This window comes from Orcinus orca, chromosome 5 (assembly GCF_937001465.1).
Source record: "Orcinus orca chromosome 5, mOrcOrc1.1, whole genome shotgun sequence".
Lineage (NCBI taxonomy): Eukaryota > Metazoa > Chordata > Mammalia > Artiodactyla > Delphinidae > Orcinus > Orcinus orca.
The window spans coordinates 66,259,464-66,280,783 of record NC_064563.1 but is presented as its reverse complement, the minus strand read 5'-3'; the positions used below and the strand labels follow the sequence as shown (position 1 = coordinate 66,280,783).

General features: G+C 52.1%; 1 protein-coding gene across 14 annotated transcripts; it reads right to left on the bottom strand.

Moving 5' to 3' along the window:
* Positions 1-55: 55 nt before the first annotated feature.
* Positions 56-12,619, bottom strand: VWA5B2 (von Willebrand factor A domain containing 5B2). Of its 14 annotated transcripts, none has more exons than XM_049710578.1 (20): positions 12,413-12,615; positions 11,719-11,827; positions 11,369-11,514; positions 11,114-11,284; positions 8,994-9,225; positions 8,683-8,840; positions 8,025-8,156; positions 7,718-7,842; positions 6,614-7,444; positions 6,325-6,533; positions 6,125-6,236; positions 5,490-5,675; positions 4,446-4,617; positions 4,046-4,359; positions 3,336-3,525; positions 2,878-3,234; positions 1,476-1,613; positions 1,292-1,375; positions 973-1,193; positions 56-886 (listed from the first exon to the last, which is right to left on the bottom strand). In XM_049710578.1, exons 3-20 carry the CDS (start codon positions 11,505-11,507, stop codon positions 338-340), a joined length of 4,320 nt encoding a protein of 1,439 aa, XP_049566535.1. In that variant the 5' UTR covers positions 11,508-11,514; positions 11,719-11,827; positions 12,413-12,615; the 3' UTR covers positions 56-337. The 14 variants fall into 14 exon arrangements, with proteins under 14 accessions (XP_049566535.1, XP_049566532.1, XP_049566541.1 ...); XM_049710575.1 differs by having other exon boundaries at positions 11,369-11,578; positions 12,413-12,614; XM_049710584.1 differs by having other exon boundaries at positions 6,614-6,724; positions 7,160-7,444; positions 11,369-11,578; positions 11,719-12,612.
* Positions 12,620-21,320: the final 8,701 nt, after the last annotated feature.

Below are 21,320 nucleotides of genomic sequence, written 5' to 3'. Positions count from 1 at the left end.
GGTACCTGGACCAAGCTGTGAGGGACAGGCACGCAGCAGATAAAGAACTCATTCAGACAGTCCTAAGAGGCACTTTATTGCGTAGGATTTAGGGACTGTGGCTCTCTCCCCTTCTACTGCACTGCACAGAGCTCAGAGGGGAAGGGGCATGGGGCGGAAGGAGCAGGAGAGAGCACAGGCAGGCACTTTTTGTGGGGCAAGAGGATTTTGTGAAGGGAATGAGAAGCAGTAGGGGAGGACTGTCACCAGCCCACCCCTTCCCAGCACCAAGAGGCCGGCTCTGGGTGGCAGTGACTTGAGTTTGTTGGGGGGTGCCAGCCAGAGCAACCAGTGACCCTCACATGTTTGCTGGGCTGTAGCACAGCAGGTGCAGCTGCAGGTTCTGGTCCCAGTGGCGCAGCAGCAGGAAGAGACCCCGGGCTGCGGCCTTGAGGTTGGCCAGGTCGAGGCCGTCGGGCAGGTGCTGGGCCTGCAGCCAACAGTCAGCCTTAGCTGCCGCCAGTTCCCACTCGCCGAAGGCCGCGGCACAGCGGTGCTCCAACCACGCAAGCGCCACAGCAGTGGCCCAAGTCCGGCCCCGCAGGTCGGCACCACCAGGCCCTTCCGCCCCCTCCGAGGCCTCGGTGTCTGAGCCCCGGCCACTGTCCACCTGGCCTGGACCCTCAGAGCCTGAACTGGGGGATGGGCTGCAAGAGGCCGTGGCACTGTCACCCTGGCCAGCACCATGGCCTAGAAGTGCCCAGGGAGAGGAGGCCGAGGTGGGGCTGAGGCTGGTGCGATGCGCAGCGAAGGGCGAGGCGCGGCACAGGCGCTCCCGCGAGATGCGCACCGCTGTGCAAAACGGCGCATCTAGGCGGAAGGAGCCAGGTGCCTCCTGCAAGCGCACCTGAGGAGAGAGGAGGTGGGGGGAGAATCGAGCTGAGACAGCGCCCTGGCCCTGGCAGTGCCACCCTCCACCTCCCGAGTCCTCACCAAGGGCAGGTAGTCATGGTTGCTGCCTTCACTGTTGCTGTCACTGGCTTGGCCCGTGTTGGGGCTGCAGAGTCTGTGGCTGTCTGGGCCTCTGGCCTTCTGACGGCCCAGGCTGAGCCGAGAGGGAGGCTCAGGGGGCAGACGATGAGGACCTCCGATGGGGGCTGCGCGGTCCCCCAAAGCAGAACTGGAGTTGCCAATTTGGTCCGGCTCCCAGCCGCCTGCCAGAGAGCCTCCCTTAAGTCCTGAACTGGAGCCATTCAGTGGTGGTCCCTAAGCCTTGGTTGGTCCCTACCATTTACCCAAACTTGAGTGTTACCTTTAGAGTGGACGGCTGTGGGCAGAGGAGCTGCATCTAGATGACCTTGAGAGGCAGGAGGGGTGCCTGGGGGTTCGGCTAGCTCTGCAGGGGCACAGAAGACAGGGGTGAGGTATGTCTCAGAGGGTGGCCAGTGAGATGAGAACCCGCACCTGGGAGGTCACCTGGAAGGGACCTTACTTACCTGAGCTGTGCACCTGCAGGGCTGAAGGTAGGACCTCTCTGGTGGTAGCATCCACAGCTACAGGGCAGGTGAAGCAGGAAGGGGCAGAGCTGACCTTGCTTGTCTGAAGGGCTCGGAGCCAGGGCCTCCGGGCATGACCTGCAAAACCAAGGGGCCGGGCTTCCCTGGTGGCGCAGTGGTTTAAAATCTGCCTACCAATGCAGGGGACACGGGTTCGAGCCCTGGTCCGGGAAGATCCCACATGCCGCGGAACAACTAGGCCCGTGAGCCACAATTACTGAGCCTGCGCATCTGGAGCCTGTGCTCTGCAGCAAGAGAGGCTGTGATAGTGAGAGGCCCGCGCACCGCGATGAAGAGTGGCCCCCACTTGCCGCAACTAGGGAAAGCCCTCGCACAGAAACGAAGACCCAACACAGCCATAAATAAATAAAATTAAAAACAAAACAAAACAAAACAAAAACCCAAGGGGCCACATGTTGACTGGGAGGGGGGTGTGCTCCCAGCACCCACTCTCTACAAAGGGCTTCACAGAAAAAATCTCAGTGCTCCCATAGCTTCTCCCTCTGTACATATTTTTGGGTTTTTTTGGCTGTGCCTCCAGGCTTGCGGGATCTTAGTAGTTCCCCGACCAAGGATTGGACCTGGGCCCCAGCAGTGAAAGCACTGAGTCCTAACCACTGGACCACCAGGGAATTCCCAGCCTTCTGTCCACTTTTGAACAGAGTGGAGTTCCTTCTTGGGGTCAGCTCAGACTCCTCAGCTTTGACAAGAAGTGGTTAGGCTGAACACTCAACCACATTGTACCAGGACTAGGCCCCTGGCCACCCACAAAGTCAACATTCTGGATACAGCCCAGAGGAGGCATTGACTGGTACCTTTTCCATCCACTCATTTCAGCACTGCCCAACAGAACTTCCTGCGATGATGGAAATGTTCTACATCTGCATGATCCAGTATAGTAGCCACTAGTCCCATGTGACTATTAAGCATTTGAAGTATGGCTAGTGCAACTGAAGAACTGACATTTTAACTTTATTTAATTTTAATAATCTTCCTAAATGACAGATTTGTTTTTATGTTATGGGCACTGTGAATCATTACAAGATGAAATTCCCTCTCTGTTGGCTGCTAGGAAGCTTGCCAGTTTGGGGTCCCATGCTTGCAAGGGCACAAAACCTCATGGTGTGCATCTTTGATATAATCTCATTCTCTGCTTCCTTTTATTATCCCTTTTTTCCCCATTGCCCTGCTTAATTTTTTTTTCTTAACAATGTGGGTGAGCCGCCTCAAATCACTTGTGAGCAAGGTGAGGTATGGCGAGTGATCCCACAGACCTATGCCTCTGCCACTCTCTGTCCCATACAGGCTCCTTGAGCCCTGACTGGGGCCACCAGCAACTCACCCCGGTCAGCCCTGGTCTCGCCCCGTCCTCGGAGAGCCAGCTGCTCGTTGTCCCGGACCACGGAAGCCGCTGTCAGTCGATGGAGTGCTTGGTCCCAAGCATTTCCGCTTTCAGGGGGTGACGGAGGCAGTGAGCCAGCATCCCTAGGCCCCCACAGCATCTCCAGCCCAACGCCCACCTCCCAGCTCATAGGCTGCTCCCCGCACAGGGCCCGGATCACCACATGGCAGCGCGGAGGCTGGGGAGGCAGTGGTATTGCTGGAGGGGCCAACTCCCCACTGGGGGGAACAGCCGTGAACAAGAAGGGTGGTTCCATCAACATGTCCCAGTCCATGGGGGCTGGGGAGAGCAGGTTTCCTGGGGAGAGACGATGGTAGGAGCAGGGGCAGTGGAGTGCCCTGGGCTCCACCTCCCCAAAGTCTACCTGGTGTCAGAACCCAGCTCCCCATAACCCTTACCTGAGTCATCCAGGCCCTGTCCCAGCAGCTGCCCTGGCTCAGGGCCTGGCCCATCTGGTGCTACACCCAGAGAGGGGTGCCGGAGATGGCCAGGGACTGAGTTCACCCGGCCGGGGGGCGATGAGAGGCTTCGGCCAGTTAGAGCTGCTCTGTGTCGACGGCCCAGCACCTCAGCACTCAAGGCCCCAGTCTGCATGTGTGAAGGTGGGGGGGGGGTCCAATGGTCAAGGAATGCAGAGCTCCTGGACATCAGACATACATACACAGCTGGCCACATGCCCCTTTGTCTGGAACCCTGGATGGCTGCTCACCACCCTTAGGGGTGAGGCCAGACTCCTTCTGGTGCCTGACCCTCTTCCCATCGTCATCTCACTCCATGCCTATGTCTCAGTTGAGGTTATTGCTTGTCTGTTTTTATTCATGTCTTCTCCCGTTTTGCCTAGCTAACTTCTTATTCTTCCAGAGGTGCCTCTTGCTTTCCTGACTCCCTCAGACAGGGTTAGTCACCTTGACTCTGAACCCCCATAAAGCCACATCCCTGCGCTCATCAATGTATGTTGCATGGATTCATCACTATACATTATACCATCATCACCCATCTATTTCTTCAGGTAGACTTCATAGTAACCACTGCACAATTTATGGCATACAGCCAATGGTCAATAAATATTTGCTGGATACATGGTAGATGGATGTGGATTGAATCTCACCTTGACTGGAGCCAGTGGGGGTGGAGGCAGGGGGCAGGAGTGGGAGCCAGCAGATTCTCCCCAGGCCAGGCTGCGGCAGCCCTGCTGAGAAGGGGGATCCAGGGGAGCACTGCCTTCGGGGGACCCAGGGCCCTGGGAGACGGGGGACTCGCTGCTGCCTGTGGAGCCTGGGCCTGGCTCTGGGCTGGCAGAGCAGTGGGTAAGCACATACTGCTCCCGGATGTACGAGGACTGGAAGATGCGGCGCCATATGGCTGTGTCAGAAGAGGGGTTAGGTCCAGGGTCCGTGACTGGGTCTGTCAGAGCATCAGTACCTATTGGGAGGCAGGAGAATAGATCCCAGCCCTGGCCCCTCCCACTGCCCACTCCTCCTCCAACACACATACACTCAGGCACTCACTCCGATCTGAGTCCCCAGCAGCCCACCGGCTGGACAGCTCTGCTGACACAGTGCCTGTTCCCAGTGGCTCTGAGGTGCCAGTGGGCTCGGTGCCAGGGCTGGTGGCAGATGGTGCTTCCTCTGGGGATGGGAACACGGAGCTGCCCAAGCTCTGCCAGCCAGGCTCTTGGCCCTGGAGAGGGATAGACGTTGGGGGAAAAACAACAACAACTGATTATAGTTATACACTACCTCTTTCCAAACAGGATTTAAGATGACTCACTGCAAGAGGCGATAAAGATAATAAACCAGAAGTGAAAGCCCAGTACTAAGGAAAGAGGAAGCATACATGCTGACCATAGGGTTACTAGAGATGCTGTGGCTGAGCTGCAGGTTTGGCCCTGAGCTTCCTGGCAGCCAGGGAAAAAGACCAGCAGTCCATTATACAGCTCTCCTGATCAAAAAGTAGGAAGCATGCTTGGTTCTTCTAGAGAGAGAAAGCTTTTCATAATAAAAATAACAGTCATTTATCCAACTCCTCCTATGTGTCAAGTATCCTACCAAGAGCACACATGTTATGACTTCTAATTACAACCTTATGAAAAAAATCAGTACAAGGAAATGGGCTCAGAGAGGTTAAGTGACTTGTCCAAAATCAAATGGTTAGTACATGGCAGAGTTGGGATTTGAGATTTCATTTAGACAATGCTCTGTCTGTCCCTGAATGTTACAGGAAATAATCCAGATGGTGCTTTTTGCAGGCACTGTGTGAAGTAATGAGCAAGTTTCAACAAAAACCTTGAAACTAATGCTGGCGCTGTTCCCTGTAACTGTGTGCTTTAGTGACCAAGGGTAGCACTTTACAGGACAGCTCAGTGGAAGACCTTATGAGGGAGGCAGGCTGCAGCCACCTTGAGGGACCCAGTATCGTCTCTAAGGAGGTCTAGTGGGTAGCAGTAGGAACGTTTGGCAGAGAGAGGCACAGGGAATAGGAAATGGGTTTTGCAGAGATGCAGGGGCTTCAGCCATCCCAGGCCCACCTCCCACACCCCAGCCCAGGCTTACCCCTAGGGGGCGGGACCGGAAGCCGTCCACCCTGAAGAGTGAGCAGTAACCGAGCAGCTGGTCCCCAGGATAGAGCGCTGGGATCTCCCGGGGCGTCAGCAGTGCCTCCACCGCATCGGGCACAAACCAGTCCACAGAGATGTCGCTCAACGCAGGCTCCAGTGCCTTCCGCAGGGCCTGCACCAGCTGTGAGGAGTGACCAGAGGGAGGCCATGGGAGAGAAAGAGGTGCCACACAGCCAACAGAGTGGGAAGGCTGCCCTTCTGCTGATGCCATCTACCCAGCCCCTGGCTGAGGGGAGCAGGGTCCGGCTGGGGTTGGGGGAAGGAATGGGGGTAGGAACAAGCAAGGGGACTGAGTGTTCAGTGCTCAGGGCTCGGTGCTTCTCCTGGCCTGAACTGTGCCACGTGGATAAGGCAAGACTTTTCAAAGATATGGCTTAGTACCCGGACAAAACTGAGAGCAAGATTTGGGGAGCAGTCAGAGGCCATGTCCCCCACACTTCCAGCCTCCTGCAGCACCCCACAGCAGGGTGCCTGGAGACCCCACAACCTGACCAGGTTCTGTTTCAGACTCAGTGCAACTTGGGAGGAGGACTTAGACGCATAGGGAACAGGGCCCAGGCTCAAGCTCACCATGGGCTGCAGCCTTTCCCCAGGCCTCAGGAAGTAGGCCTGGCCCCTGCTGAGGGCAGACAGACCCTGCAGCAGCTGGCGGCAGGCAGGCCCCAGCCCAAAGGAGAAGCACCTGACAAGAGAAGGGGAGCAGCCGTGACCTTCCGGAGCCTCTTTGGGAGGCCAACCTCAGGATCCTGGCTCTGCCCACTCCATCCTACCTGGCTGCCCCCCGGTGCCACCTCATGAGCTCCAGGGTGTGGTGGGTCGCAGCAGCCATGGGCGAGGCAGCGGTGAGCAGGAACAGCTGCCGAGGGTGGGCCCTGTGCTGGGGCTGCCCAAGGGCCCAGGCCAGCGCAGACCTCACGTCCGGCGGGCCGCCCGCAGCCTGCAGCATCTCAACGCTCTCGCAGATCAGCTTCACAGCTTCCTGGAGGAAAAGGACATGGGCTGGGCCACACTGGCTGAGACGCCTCTGGCTAGGCCACCGAAGCCCCGGGCCACACTCACATCATTGCAAGGCCGGCTCTCTGGGAAGAGGGGTTGCACCAATGTGCCAAACGTGGCCAGGTTGATGAGTGTCTGTGGCGGGAGTGACTTCACAGCCAAAACGATGGCATCCTGGGGAGAGCCAGGGAGGGCAGGGTGAGGCAGGCCCCACTGGCACCGGTAGAGAACAAGGGATGCCAGATTGCTTGCTTTCTCCAGGCCGTGTGTAAAATGAGGGGTAATCTGGGTGAGGCCCTGTGTGTGTGAGACTGTGAGTGAGACCCTGGCATGTGAGAGAGACTCTGTATGAGAGATGATTGTGTATGTGACCCTGGAGGTGTATGTGAATCCTTGGGTTTGAGATTCGGTGTGACTGAATGTAACTTTACATATGAAAGAGGCTCTTGGAATCTGGGAGAAATGCATGTATGTATGAGCATGAGAAGGAGAGAGAGGGGTGTGTGTGTGTGTGTGTGTGTGTGTGTCTTCAGGAGGCTGCCCCCCAGCCCACCTCAGACCCACTGCTGCACCTAACCCCAGGCCTGCCCACACCATGCTCCCACAGGCCTTGTGTGCCATGCTGCTGCCATCCAACAGGAAGAGGAGCTCCCGAGTAGCTGTGCCCAGGTGTCCAGGCTTGGAGCTCAGGTCCGGGCAGAAGCTGAGCACCAGCACGGGGTTCAGCAGGATGTCCTTGTGGAAGCGTCGCTGCAGGAACCACACCTGAGCAGGGGAGCCCCAAGTCATCCTGGGCCAGGCTGAGTGCAGCTCCGACCTAGGCTGGCAGCAGGACCTAGCCCCGGAGACTTTTTCAATCCAGTCCACCCAGAGGGGGCACCCTTTTGTAGTCATCTGAATAAAAGCGAGGGCAGAGACAAGTGGCTGTCCTCTGCCTAGGTCAGTCCTACCCCCAATCCTCCGAGACACATTCCAGGGACACTTGAGTGGGCCCTCCTGTGAAAATACTCATCAGTCCTCTGGGAGGGTAGTGGCAGCTACTGAGAGCTCCTGCTGAGAGCAGAAGCCCCCTGCCCATCCCAACGTAAGCCTGCTCGCCTTCTCCTCCTGCACTAACACAGCCAGAAGTGGGACCAGGGGCCAGGCCAGGACCCCAGGCAGCCATACCTGCCGGTCCCCCTCACTGTCCCTTCGCTGCAGCCTCTGGAAATCCCGGCGGGCCCTCACCTGGGCCTCATATTCTGCTGAGCTCAGGCTGCCGGCCTCCAGCATCAGGTGTGGCTGGTGGGGCTCTGGGGAGAAGGGGACACAGCTCTGTCAGGGAAGTCCCTGTCTCTAGACCCCAACTGCTCAGGCCCACTGTCCTGGGAGAACTTTGCCGGTCCAGCCTCCCTGTACCACCAGGCCCACCCTCACAAATGAGGTGGTCCTGAAGCAGGTCAGAGCTGGCCTACTGTGTGTCCCAGTCTCTCACCACTGGGGTGCAGCAGGATCTCCAAGGCCCGGTCGCAGTGGTGGCCCTCTGCCAGAGTGACACAGATGGTGGCTGCAGAGCTGGCATGAGGGGGGGCATCTGCCCGCAGAGCATGAGAGGGGCTCTCCAGGCCTGAGGGATGTAGAGGCAGGGAGAGGTGATGATTGCCCCACCCCAAGCCAGTACTAAGAGCACAACTATCACCTTCCCAGGCAATAGTGCTGGGGGCCGGGATCATGACTGCTTGAGCTCAGCTCTCAGAGTCCAAGCTATGGAGTGGGCAAGCGGGGATTTACCTGCTTTCATGGACTGGGAGCAGAATTCCCAGGTGCATCCTGCCTGGCCAAACAGTTCTATATCAACCAACTGCTGATTTAACGTCCTGGTCCACCTCGTGCACAAGAAAACTCAAATTCATCACTTGGACCGGTCTCATTGTAAGCATCTCTCTTCTCATTGGCGAGTGGAGTGGGATATAAATAAATGACACTGACAAACCTAGGGGTGTGTTTGTTGTGTGGAAGTGGCCAGGGGGTGATCCCACCGTGAGACTAGAGGTTCCTAAGGCTTAGGTCCCTGTCTTCTTTTTGTCCTGTGTTCCTCCCATCCCTGAACCTTCAGTTATTTCCCAGTCAGCTATGCTGAGAGGGGCACCCACCTGCGAGCAGGCATGGCCCAGTCACCAGCATCTCGAAGGAGAAGGTGTACGGGGCCGGGCAACGGGCAGGGCCTGAGAACACGTCCAGAGGGGCAGCTGGCTCCTCCCAGGCCGGCCCCTCCCCCTCAGGGCTGCCCATTCCGAAGCAGCTGGTGGGACTGGAAAGGAACACAAGGAGGGTCACTACCAGGGCCCCTAGCCCCTCTGGCTGACTGGCCTTCCCCACCCTGCCCATCCCCCGGGGCACCCTGCCAAAGCCCCCTCACCCGCACTAGACCCAGAGAAGTCGAGGGAGGGACGAAGAGAATCACCATAGGCCCAACCTGTCGTCACAGAGCCCCGGAGGCCTGGGGGGCCCCAGCGGGCCTGGCGGGGCCAGAGGGGTGAGCACGGAGGGCAGGGCCACGCACAGCACCCCGTCAGGCCTGGAGGGCAGCTCCCGGCTGCTGCGCAGGGTCACTGTCATGGTGCCGGCTGCGGCGATGAGGCCTGTGGGCAGCACCAGTGTGGACCGGGCCTGGGCCAGATCCAAGACAAGATGACCTATGATGAGTGAGGAAAGGGGTCAGAGGGGGCTGGAAGCAGACGAGATGGGGGAATCTGCAGGTAGGAGCAGGCACTGAATCAGGGGAGCTTGGGCAAGGAGGATTTTGTGAGGTTGGAGGGATGCTGGGCTAATGCACTGGTGATGCAGGATGGAGGCATGAGATGAACGATGGTTGAAGGAGAGGCAGGTTGATGGTAGAAGGAGCTGGCTGTCATTAGGAAAGGCAGCAGTGACATCACTGCTAATAGAGGGCTGAGGAGAAGGGGGCATGTCCACACCACCCCTAAGGTCCTGGGGGACCCATACCCTCCACCTCTCTTTCTTTACCTGCTCCAGCCTGTTCAACCCTTGGGCCTCATCTTCCTAAAGAACCCTCGCTGACATCTCCCATAGCCTGGTACCCACCTGCTCACAAATTCCCTGCTCATGAACAGTCACGGACTCCCCACTGCCCACTAGGTGTGGCTCCAGAATTTTCTACCCAAGAGAAATTCAGGAACTGTAATCTATTTGGAAGCTAGCTAGAGGACATTTACATACCAAGCACATCATTTTACTTAGATCTCGGTTTGTTTGGGGACCGGTGGAGTCATGGGCATCACCACTGCTGCTAAAGGGAAAATGGCCAGGTGTATACAGTGATGGTCAAGGCCCTACATGGTCTGGCCCCAGCCTACCTTTACAGCCCTACTTCACCTCATTTCCCCACAATAATCATTTACCCATTCATTTGAAAAATACTTGCTGAATAAATGAAGGGAAGAAAAAAATGGAAGGAAAAAAAGGAAGGTAAGAAGGAAGAAAGGGGCTTCCATCCCAGGCAGCTGAGGCTTGGGACAGTCTGATACAGTGAAGAGAGCACAGTGTCAGGTTTTGAGTCTCCACTCTGTGATTTCTAATTCTATCCTTTGGTAACTCTCTTGTTTAGAGGAGCCTTGGTTTCCTCATTTATAAAATGGGGGTCATAATTATATGTCAAGGACTGCAGTGAGGAATGAATGAGATGATATACATGAAGCATCCAACGTCTAAGAGACTGCTGCTGTTACTTTTGTCACCTATAGAAGGGGGAAGGAGAACAACACTTGCATTACATACCTCTCTGGATTCATATGAGGTGACATCAGTGACTGGGCTTTGTCAACTGTGAATCACTATAAACATGAGGTATTTTATTACCATCACCTAGTATAACTTACTTCGAAACCTTTGCTTACACGATTACCCCTGCCTGGGGTGCCTTTCCTCTCCTCTCCACATCACTACATCCAACCCTTCCTTTCAGTCAAATCCTGGCTCCACTTCCTTCTGGAATTTTCCTGAGGCCTCAGCCTAGAGCTCACTCTGGCCTCTAACTACGTGCTGGGCTTGTGCCAACTCTCAACACCACCGAATTCTGTTCCTCTTCTCACCCAGATGGTAAATCCCATGTGCAGGAATCAAGTGAATGTACAAATAAATAAAGGAATGAAGTGCAAGCCAGAAAGCCTAGCAGACGGGTGGGCTTCCATCCCCTCACCCAGCACTCACTGATCCTTTTTGTGCTACATTTTGTGCCAGATGCTGGGATTCTGGGACTCCGAGATGACCAAAACCCCGTCCCAGGCGCAGGAGCTAAAGCTCCAGAGGGAGAGAGACACGTGTGGACTGCCTGCCTTGTCTATCTACCTGGTTGCAAACCTCGGGTCAGGCCTGGTTCACATTCCCCCAGCACCTGGCCCACGTCAGAGGCCCAGTCCTCGACTGTGGAATAAAGGGATGAATCAATGAATGAAAAAAACAGTGGCTGGAGAGGGGACAGAAAGGGGCGGGATGCAGAGCGGGTGCAGGAACTAAAGTGCCGCTGCTTTCAGGGAGATGGGGCGGGAAGCGCCCTGGACTCACCCTGCGCACAGCGGCGGGGTGTTGAGGCCCCCAGCGCGGGGCCCACCGCGCGGCAGCAGGCGTCCTGCGAGCGGCGCCGGCTCTGCAGCTGGAAGGAGACGCGCCGTCCGGCGGCCTCCGCCTCGAAGCCCGAAACCACTTCGGCCTCGGCCAGCGGGTACACAAACACGCCTGGGGCGGGAGGGGGGCACCGGCGATGTCGGACCTTGCTAGGCTTGCGCTGGCCACCACCCTGTGCCCCCGCCCGGGCCTCACCGTCCACAGGCTGCGGCTGTGGGTTGTGGTAGGTGAGCCGGGCCCGCAGGCTGAGGCAGGGTCCATTGGCGCAGGCCCGAACCCAGGAGTCCGTGAGCGGCAGCGGCGTCCAGCTGGAGGGGCAGTACAGGCCGGGCATGGTGCCTCTGGTGGAGGGGGTGCTCGATGAGGGGTGCGCGGCGTGAGTTCAGGGCGTTCCGCCCCACCCTCCTGAAAGCAGGCGGGGAGGCTCTAACTCCGGCGCTGGGACGCGGACCTGCAGGGGGCGCGAGGCTGAGCCCGGCCCGGCGGACAGGTGGCGAGGGGAGGGAGGCAGCGGGGGTGGCGGGATGGGCATCTTCGCCGGTTACCTGGGAAGCCGGGGCGGAGCGCAGCTCCAGGCAGCACGGGGACCCGGGGAGCGGAGGGTTAATGTTTAACTGGAGCTACGGGCGCCCAGCAGTCCCGCCGCCGGCTCCTCTAGGGGCGGGGGGGGGGGGGGGTAGTGTCGCAGCTGTTCCATCACACCCTCCCGGGCCTCACCGCCACCCCAGTACCTGCCGGCCCCCCGGGGCTCCCCGCGGCTGCCAGCTGTTGGAAGTGGCGCGAGTGGAGAGATGGAAGATGCTCTGGGTGGGGAGCAAGGGTTTAAAGGGCCAGCATCCTTCTGGGTGTCCCCAGCCCAGCAAGGGATAGCAGGGGCGGGGTGGGACGGGGAGCCGAAGGGCCGCAGTCCCTCTCTCTCTCTCTCTCTCTCTCTCTCTCGGGCTCCTCAACTGACAGGGGCGCTGAGACGGGCTGCAGGCCGGAGTGGAGGGGATTGGGTTGGGAAGAACGAGATGGGAAGCGAAAGGAGAGGGTCTTACGGAGGCAAGACCCGGAGAGGTGTTGGGCAGAGGGATTAGTTGGCATCCGTCCAGGGCACCTCTCCCCATCCTGGCAGAAGTGACCTGGGATTGGGAAGGGGGGCTGCAGTCGCCGCCGCCCGCACAGCCGAACTGTCTATGGATGCTGCGGGCTGGGTCTGGGGATCGTCCCCCTCCCCTCAGGCAGCCCCAGCCTCACCGTCGCGTCCTCTGCGGAGTTCTGGGCGCCACGACGGGACCAGGATAGGTGGTACCGCCTCTGCGACCCGGTCCACATTCAGTCTGGACACCTGCCGGGCGCCCGCCGCGACCGCTCTGAGTCCGCCCAGGGGCGTCGGCCCGGTGGGTGCTGGTCCCGCCCCCGCTCGGAAGGCGGCCCCTCCAGCTGGCCTTGGCCCCGCCTGTCGCTGCGGCGGGGCTGCTGCTCCCCGCCCCCTTCGGGCGCGGTACCGCCTCCCCGCCAGCGCCGGCCGCTCCAGCCAGACCAGGCGCCGCAGTGCAGGAACCGCGTCCTCGGCCCGCGCAGCCCCCCATCAATGCGGGGCGGAGGCCTTCGAGGCCCCACCCTTTCCGTCCTTCAGGAAGTGAGGGGCTCTGCAAGTGCAACAGAGGGGCTCAATTTTCAGTCCCCCCATCCCCGCACTGCAGCAACCCCAGCTATCCCGATATTACCCCACCCCTGCCCCCTCACCCCTCACCCCCACAATGGCTCAGCTTTTCATCACTGCAGTGACCCTCATCACTGCAGCGAACCCCAGGGCCCCATCACCGTAGGAACCCCGAGCCCCCAAGAAGCCCGACCCTTTCCTGTGCAAAGCGCTACTTCACTGCAGAAACCTCCCCCTCCCCCATCCCTGCAGGTGTCTTCAGCTAGTGTGATCACTTCCGTGACCACTCACTCCAAGCAGGGAATCCCCATCACTGCAGGAGTTCTTCCCCCTCCAACAGCCAACCTTCCCACCACTGCTGTGCCATCTCCCCACTTTTCCTGGGGATGGGGAGGGTAGGCAGGATTGCCCTCTCAAGCTATAACTTCTGGGTACCTTCAGTTGCCCACCACCTTGGAGTGAGGCCTTTCGGCCTGCAGAGCCTTCTGGCGGCTGCAGACTGCCCCCATTGTAGCAGTGACCCCTCACCCCATCACTGAAGCACCTGTAGCAGAAAACATCCTTGCCTGTTATCAGGTTCCTTTGTTACTGGCTGAAATTTCGTGCACTTGACAGTGTTATGCTGCAAAAGACTAGGGAAGTCTGTAAAATCTTCCCCAGGATCCCTGAGGGAGAGTCTGGGAGTCCTGGGAAAGTGACCGTGTTGGGGGTCACCCATGCAAGCTTTCTTGGAGAGGCCACACTCAGATTCTGCCAAGAGAGCTTGAGGAGAGCTGGGAGTGGGGGGCAGCCAGTAGGGAGTGGGCTTCAAGTCAGGCTCAGGGTTCTCACCCCTCCCCATTTACTGTATCCTGATTCCAGTCACTAGCTCCGTGCTGGTCCCAGGGGGGATCCCCTGCCTCCTTGAGCACCTGAACCCTCCACTCCAGCCCTTTCCCTTGCTTGAACCACTTAGCGTGGTGGAGATAGCTTGGCCTTTTCCCAGGGAACTTCATGGGTGGAAATGCACAGGGATGATACAGGAGGCATAGCCACTGTCACAATGATCCAGCTCACGGGGAGCTCCAGCTAAGTCCTAGCCTGTTCTTTTTTTTTTTCCTAATTAAAAAAATTTTTTTAAAATTTTTTTGGCTGTGTTGGGTCTTCATTGCTGCATGTGGGCTTTCTCTAGTTGTGGCGACCAGGGTCTACTCCGTTATGGTGCACCAGCTTCTCATTGCGATGGCTCCTCTTGTTGTGGAGTTCAGGCTCTAAGCTCACGGGCTTCAGTAGTTGTGGCTCACGGGCTTAGTCTGCGGCATGTGGGATCTTCCTGGAGCAGGGATCAAATCCCATGTTCCCTGCATTGGCAGGCAGATTCTTAACCACTGCGCCACCAGGGAAATCCCCAGCCCTGTCCTTTTCACACTATCTGAGCCCTGGTTCCATTGACCCCCTCTCCTCCCTTCTCTGCTGAGCCCTCCCCCAGCCTCGTTCAGAGTGAACATTCCTCTAACAGGCTTGGGGAGAAAGAGTAGATGGTGGGTGGGTGGATGGGCCCTCCAGGTGCTCCAGGTCTCCGGACAGGACCAGCCCTGGCCCACGAAAGTCCAGGCAGCGACCACCTCCCTATGGGTGTTTTGTGCTCTGCCCCTTCTGCAAATGAGCCAAGAGCTACCTGTACAAATACGAAGCTGCAAGGAGCAGTCATTAAAGGGCCTCAAACACACGGAAATGGAAAAAGAGGTCCTTGTCTTGGGTCCTGAGGAGGGCTTGGATGTAAAACAGTGTCCCAGGAAGATGGTTTCTTGGTCAGAGACTAGACAACACATTGGTAGAAGCCAAGCTTTCCTGGGAAGCTGGACCAGCCCTGAGATCCTGCTGGGAAGGCTGTCTAAGATAGGTCAGCAGCTTGGCCGGAGGTGTAAAGCATTCTGCAGGATGGGGCAGGGCAGTGCAGGCTGCCTGGCTCTGGGGAGGAGGGGGGTTCTGTGGAGGGGCTCTGAGGCCCAGCTGGGAGGCACTTTGGTGGTGGGGCTGCAGCATGGCAGGCAGCTGAGGGCTGGAAGGGGCAGCACAGACCCAGAGGGTCCCAGAACCACATTTCAGGAGGTAGCGGTGATCCTAGGCAGGGCTAAGGAATGGCCTGGAGGCTGAGTGCTCTGCTATGTGCCAGGCATAGGGGAGGGCATGAGGAATATAGAGCTACAAAGGCATAGCCTCTGTCCTGAAAGGCTCACACTCTGATGAAGGCAAACACACAGTTACAGTAGGCTAGGATGACGGCTGCATTACAGGGATATCATGGATATTATAAAAGCTTTTAACTGAGACCTTTTAGGAGGGGTACCTAACCTGGTGGTTGAAGGGTGGTGCCGTTTAAGTGGAGTCCTAAATGGGAGTTAAGCAGTAAAGAGGAAGATGTTTCAAGCAGAGGGATCAGCTCGTCAAAAAATGAAGAGCTAGAGGGACTAAGGAAAGGCTAAGTAGGTGTGCATTTGTTTTTTTCTCTTAGTTAATATTTGTCAAGCACTTACTATTGGCCAGGCACTGCACTAAGCATGTATCACCTCCTTTAATGATTAAAATAGCCCAAGAGACAAGCACTATTATTATCTTACAGGTGAGGAAATCAAAGCCCAGACAAGGTAAGTTGCTCATGATAAGCTAGTAAAGTGGTAGAGCCAGGATGTTGAACTCAGATGATCTACCCTCAGAACACTTGAACCTTTGTTTTTAAACTACTACCATAGACAATAAAATTTCCTTAATGTTTATTTCCTGGTTTATTTCTCTTTGATTTTCCCTAAATCTCTTTTTTTTTCTGAAACTTTTTAAAAATTGAGGGGCTTTCCTGGTGGTCCAGTGGTTAAGATTCCACGCTTCCACTCCAGTGGGCACAGGTTCGATCCCTGGTTGGGGAACTTAGATCCTGCAAGCTGCTCAGCACGGCCATAAAAAATATATAAATAAATAAATAAATAAATAGAGATATAATTGACATATACCAATATATTAGTTTAAGGTGTACAATATAATGATTTGATATATGTATATATTGTGAAATGATTACCACAGTAAGTTTAGCTAATATCCAATTAAATTTCCTAAATCTCTTAATATACCTCCTTTTGAAAATTCCCATCAGTCTTGGCTGACCTCAAAAGAAAGGGACAGGTGGAGAAACAGGTATAGAGTGGGAGACCTAGTGCCAAGCCAGTGGGCAAAGGTGGGAGCTGGTGGGGCCCAGGCAGGGAATGGGACAGGACAGGTGGTTGAGTCTAGAGCCCACATTTACCTCTTGAGCCAGTGAGAGCCCCTGGGAGTGACTCTCTTTCTATCACAGGCCCTGGCACACAGTAGGTGCCCAATAAATGTTGGTTGACTCAGTTACAGGGATGATGTGAGAAAACTCACTGGCTCTGTTAGTGGAATAGACCCTATTTTCTAATCTCTGTGTGGAGCAGGCCTCTGGGCCACTGAGGTCCCTGTCCAGGATACCTCTCACCTTGGCCACCACCAACCTAGCCTGTAGGTTGCTTCTCCTCTGATCTGGCCCAGGACGGAGGATTGAACTTCTCCCCCCCAGGTCAGGAGAACACTGTCCAGGTCAGGGCCAAAAATGTCAACAACCTTTATCAAGGGTGGTGGTATAGGGGTGGGGACAGGGTAAATCTAAAGGGAAAGGGCCTCAGAAAATGACATTCAGCCGTGTCACTTGTTGCAAAACGCAACTCAGTTGTCTTTGCTTGTGGGCTGCCTCCCTGCCTTCGGGACCAGCGGTTGTGTTTCCCCAAGCCTCAGAAGCATCTACGTGCTCATATTTGAGCTCCAGGAGAATTAGGCCTAGAGAAAGAGTTTGACCTCCTGCCTGTCTCAAGCTCAGTATCCAAAATTCCCAGCCCCACGGGAAGCCCAAATTGGAAGATGGCTTAGTTCATTAGTATTCAGTCAATAAATATTTCTTGTTATATGTGCTGGGTGGAAGCCACAGCAGGAAACAAGACAGTGGCAGATCCTTCCCCTCATGAAAGACATCAAACATACATTAACATACAGTTAATTTGTAAACTTCTGAATCAGAAATAATTTCCAAATGTATACAAAATTGGAAGATTAGCATTTTTTAAAACTAATTTGTTGTTCTGAACCATAGATTGTTCACATCGTGCCTCTTTACCCGTAAATACTTCAATGTATGTTTCTTAAGAACAGGGACATGGGACTTCCCTGGTGGCACAGTGGATAAGACTCCATGCTCCCAGTGCAGGGGGCCTGGGTTTGATCCCTGGTCAGGGAACTAGATCCCACATGCATGCCGCAACTAAGAGTTCACATGCCACAACTAAGGAGCCCACGTGCTGCAACTCAGGAGCACACCTGCACCAACTAAGACCTGGTGCAACCAAATAAATAAATAAATATTTTTTAAAACAAACAAACAAACAAAAAAGAACAAGGACACACTCTTACATAGACACAGAATAGTTGTCAAATTCTGGAAACTTAACATTGAAACAATTCCATTATCTAAACCGCAGTCAGTATTCCAATTTCACTAACTGTTGCAAAAATGTTCTTCATAAATACTCCCCCTCCCCCATCCAATCCAGGATCACACATTGCATTTAGTTGATAGTTCATATCATGTGTCAACTTGAAGGGTGGGTTTGGATGAGATTAACATTTAAGTTAGTTAACTGTTAGTAAGCAGACTACCCTCCATAATGTGGGTGGGCCTCATCCAATCAGTTGAAGGCCTGAACAGAGTAAAAAGACTGGTCTCTCCAGCAAGAGGGGATTCTCTAACAGACTGCCTTCAGATTTTGCTTGAACTATCACAGATTATGTTGCCAGATTTGTTCATTGTAATGCTACTATTTTTCTTTTTGTAATTAAATAAGTAAGTACTTTTGTAGAGATTGTTTGATTCTATGTAACTATCCTAATCTTCATCAAAATCTTACCTACAAGTTTTAGCCTCCATTAATGTCCCAGTTAATATTTTATGTCAGTTTTATTGAGGTATAATTTACATTACCATTTTTATTGTGGTAAAATACACATACATAAAATTTACCATTGCAACTAGTGAAAGAATTCAGCAAGGTAGCCAGATATAAGATCAATCTTCAAAAATCAATAGCATATCTCTACACCAGCTGTAACCAAGTAGAAAATGCAATAAAAAAGATGCTTTCACAATGATGACGAAAACTATAAAGTATCTAAGAATCTACTTAATCAAGATCACATGAGACCTCTATGAAGAAAACTTTAAAGCTCAAAGGACACAGAAAACGATCAAAATAACTAGAAAGATACTCCATTGTCGTAGATGGAATGGCTAAAAAACTAACAATGTTAATTTTTCACAGTTAATCTGTACATTCAATGCAATCCCAATTAAAATCCATGAGGATTTTCTAAAGTGTAATAAACTTACTCCACTATATATACAGAGACAGTTTCAAAATTAGCAAAGTCAAAATTCAAAGTTTCAAAATTAGCAAAATATATAAAAAGAAGGAAGAGTGGGGCTTACTTTATCAGATATCAAGACATGCTACAAGACTACAGTAATCAAAAGAGTATGGTAGGGCTTCCCTGGTGGCACAGTGGTTGAGAGTCCACCTGCCGATTCAGGGGACACGGGTTCGTGCCCCGGTCCGGGAAGATCCCACATGCCACGGAGCGGCTAGGCCCATGAGCCATGGCCGCTGAGCCTGCGCGTCCAGAGCCTGTGCTCCGCAACGGGAGAGGCCACAACAGTGAGAGGCCCGTGTACAAAAAAAAAAAAGAGTATGGTAGTGTTACAAGAACAAGTTGGAATCCAATTAGAAAATGGGCAAAACTCAGAAAAGAAATTTTACCATAGAGGATACACAGATGACAAGAATGCTCATAACAAAGAATAAAAAGATGTTGAACAGCATTGCCATTAGAGAAATGCGAATTAAAACCAGAGTGAGATATTGCTACACATGATCACTATGACTGAAATAAAAAGTAGTGACAACACTAAATACTGACAAGGATATGGGGAAATGGAATCACTCATATTTCTGTTGGGATTGTGAAATTATATAGCTCTTCTGAATAAAAAATGACAACTTTTTTATAAAACTAAACATATATTTGCCATGTAACCCAGGAATGTCACTCTTGGTCATTTATGTCCAAACATAAACATGTACACGAATGTGTATAGCAGCTTTATTCTTGAAGTCCTAAACTGGAAACAAGCCAGCTACCCCTCAGCAGTTTATAAACAAATGGTGGTACATTCATGCCATGGAATACAACCAAAGCAATAAAAATGACAAACAATTGATACATACAGCAACCTGAATGAATCTCAGAGAATAATGCTGAGTGGAAAAAAAGCCAATTTCGGAAGGACGCACACAGCATAATTTTATTTATATACTATTTTGAAATGACAAAACTATAGAAATGGAGACCATGTTAGCGTCTGATAGTGGTAAAGGAGATCATGGGCACAGGACGGACATATATGCAGGTATAAAAGGGCAATCCGAAGATCCTTCTTTTGTAAGATGTTACCATTAGGGAAAATTGGGCAAAAGTAGCTCAGAATTTCTATTATTTCTTATACTTACATGTGAATCTAAAATTATTTCAAAATAAAGAAGTTTAATTGAAAAAAAAAAAAAAAAAGAACAAGTTGGGAACTCCCTGGTGGTCCAGTGATTAGGACCTCGGCATGGGTTCCATCCCTCGTTGGGGAACTAAGATCCCGCAAGCCTTGCAGCATGGCCAAAACAAAACAACAAACAAACAAAAAGAACAAGTAGATCAATAGAGAACCTGACTCATGTATGATATGATATAAATGAGAACATAACATGCAACAAATGTGGCACCACCATCACTGAGGAAAGGGTAGCTTGTTTGGTAGATAGTGTTAGAAAAACTGGTTCATTATGTAGAGAAAGGTGAAAAAACATATTCTTATACAACAACACATACATAGTGAATTCTACAGGATTCAACCTAAATAAGAAAAACAAAACTATACAATGAATAGAGAAAACAATGTTGCAAAAAATCTCTGTTACCTAAGGGTGATGGGGAAGGACTTAAACATTTTAAAAGAACAAATCACTGTTGCAAAACACTGATGACTTTGATATTATAAAAATTAAGTATTTCTTCTCCACAAGAGTCTTATTAATCACAAAGGGAAAAATAGCAATTTAAAGCATAGAAACCTGGCAGACACCACCTTAACCAAGTAATCAAAGTTAACATCACCAGTAATGGGACAAATTGACATCACATGCCTCCTGATAAGACGTACTGAGAAGGTACAGTCTCACTTCTGTGATATTCCTGCCCAAAATGCACAGCCTGAATCTAATCATGAGGAAACACCAGACTAACCCAAACTGAGGGACATTCTCAAAATGAATGTCCTGTACCCTTCCAAAATGATAAGGTCATGAAAGATAAAGAAAGGTTGAAGAACTGCTCCAGATTAAAGAAGGCTAAAGAGACAGGACAGCTAAATGCAATGTGTGATCCTGAATCAAACATATTTTTTTCTTTTCATATAAAGGAAATTGCTGATACAATTGGCAAAATTTGGATAAACTCTATAGATTAGATAATATTACTGTATCAAGGTTTATTTCCCAATTTTGATAATTATACTGTGGCTACATAAGTAAAGTCCTTGTTTTTAGAAAACAGCATATTGGGTACTTAGAAATAAAGAAACATTATGTCTGCAACTTACTCTCAAATGACTTAGGAAAAAGTATACACACACACATACACATAACACAGAGAAGGATAAAGCAAATGTGGCAAAATGTTAACATTTAGGAATCTGGCTGAAGAAAAGAGCAGAATTCTTTGTAATATTTTGCAATATTTCTCCAAGTCTGAAGTTATTCTAAAATAAAATGTTACAAAAATTAAGGATTTCTGATTAATGAAAGATACTAAGGAGAGAGTTAATGGTTGCCATGGTGAGAGAAGGTGTTTCCCTACATATAAATTTATAGGTTTACATGTTCATATGAGTATAAAGTTTGGAAAGATATCTATGAAACTGGTAACAATAGTTTCTTTAGGGAAGAGGGAACTAGAATTAGGAGGGAGAGGAGTAAATTAACTATTTGAATATACCACCGCATTTTTCAACTTGTTACAATTCATATATTATTTTTATATTTTAAAAATATATTTTTTAAAAATTTGAAACAATCTCAAGCATACAGAAAATTTTAAGTACAGAACAAAGAACTTCCCACCATGAACCATTTACAAGTAAGTAGCCAATTTGTGTCCCATCACTCTTGATATAGTGTGTAGTTTCTACAAACAAGGACATTCTCCTACATAACTACGGCACAACTGTCAAAATCAGGGAATTAACATTGATACGTCTCTACCATCTAATGATCATACCTCACTTCAGTTTTGCCTAGTGTCCTAATAATGTCCTTTATGATAATAATTTTAAAAATCCATCTCAGATCACGTGTTGCA

Excerpts from the sequence above, each read along its gene's own strand:
- VWA5B2 (XM_049710578.1), bottom strand. The coding sequence starts at position 11,507 with ATGCCCGGCCTGTACTGCCCCTCCAGCTGGACGCCGCTGCCGCTCACG. Across the intron at positions 11,285-11,368 it reads ACAGCCGCAGCCTGTGGACG|GCGTGTTTGTGTACCCGCTG; the intron begins GTGAGGCCCGGG and ends CTCCCGCCCCAG. Across the intron at positions 1,376-1,475 it reads CCTGCAGGTGCACAGCTCAG|AGCTAGCCGAACCCCCAGGC; the intron begins GTAAGTAAGGTC and ends GTGCCCCTGCAG.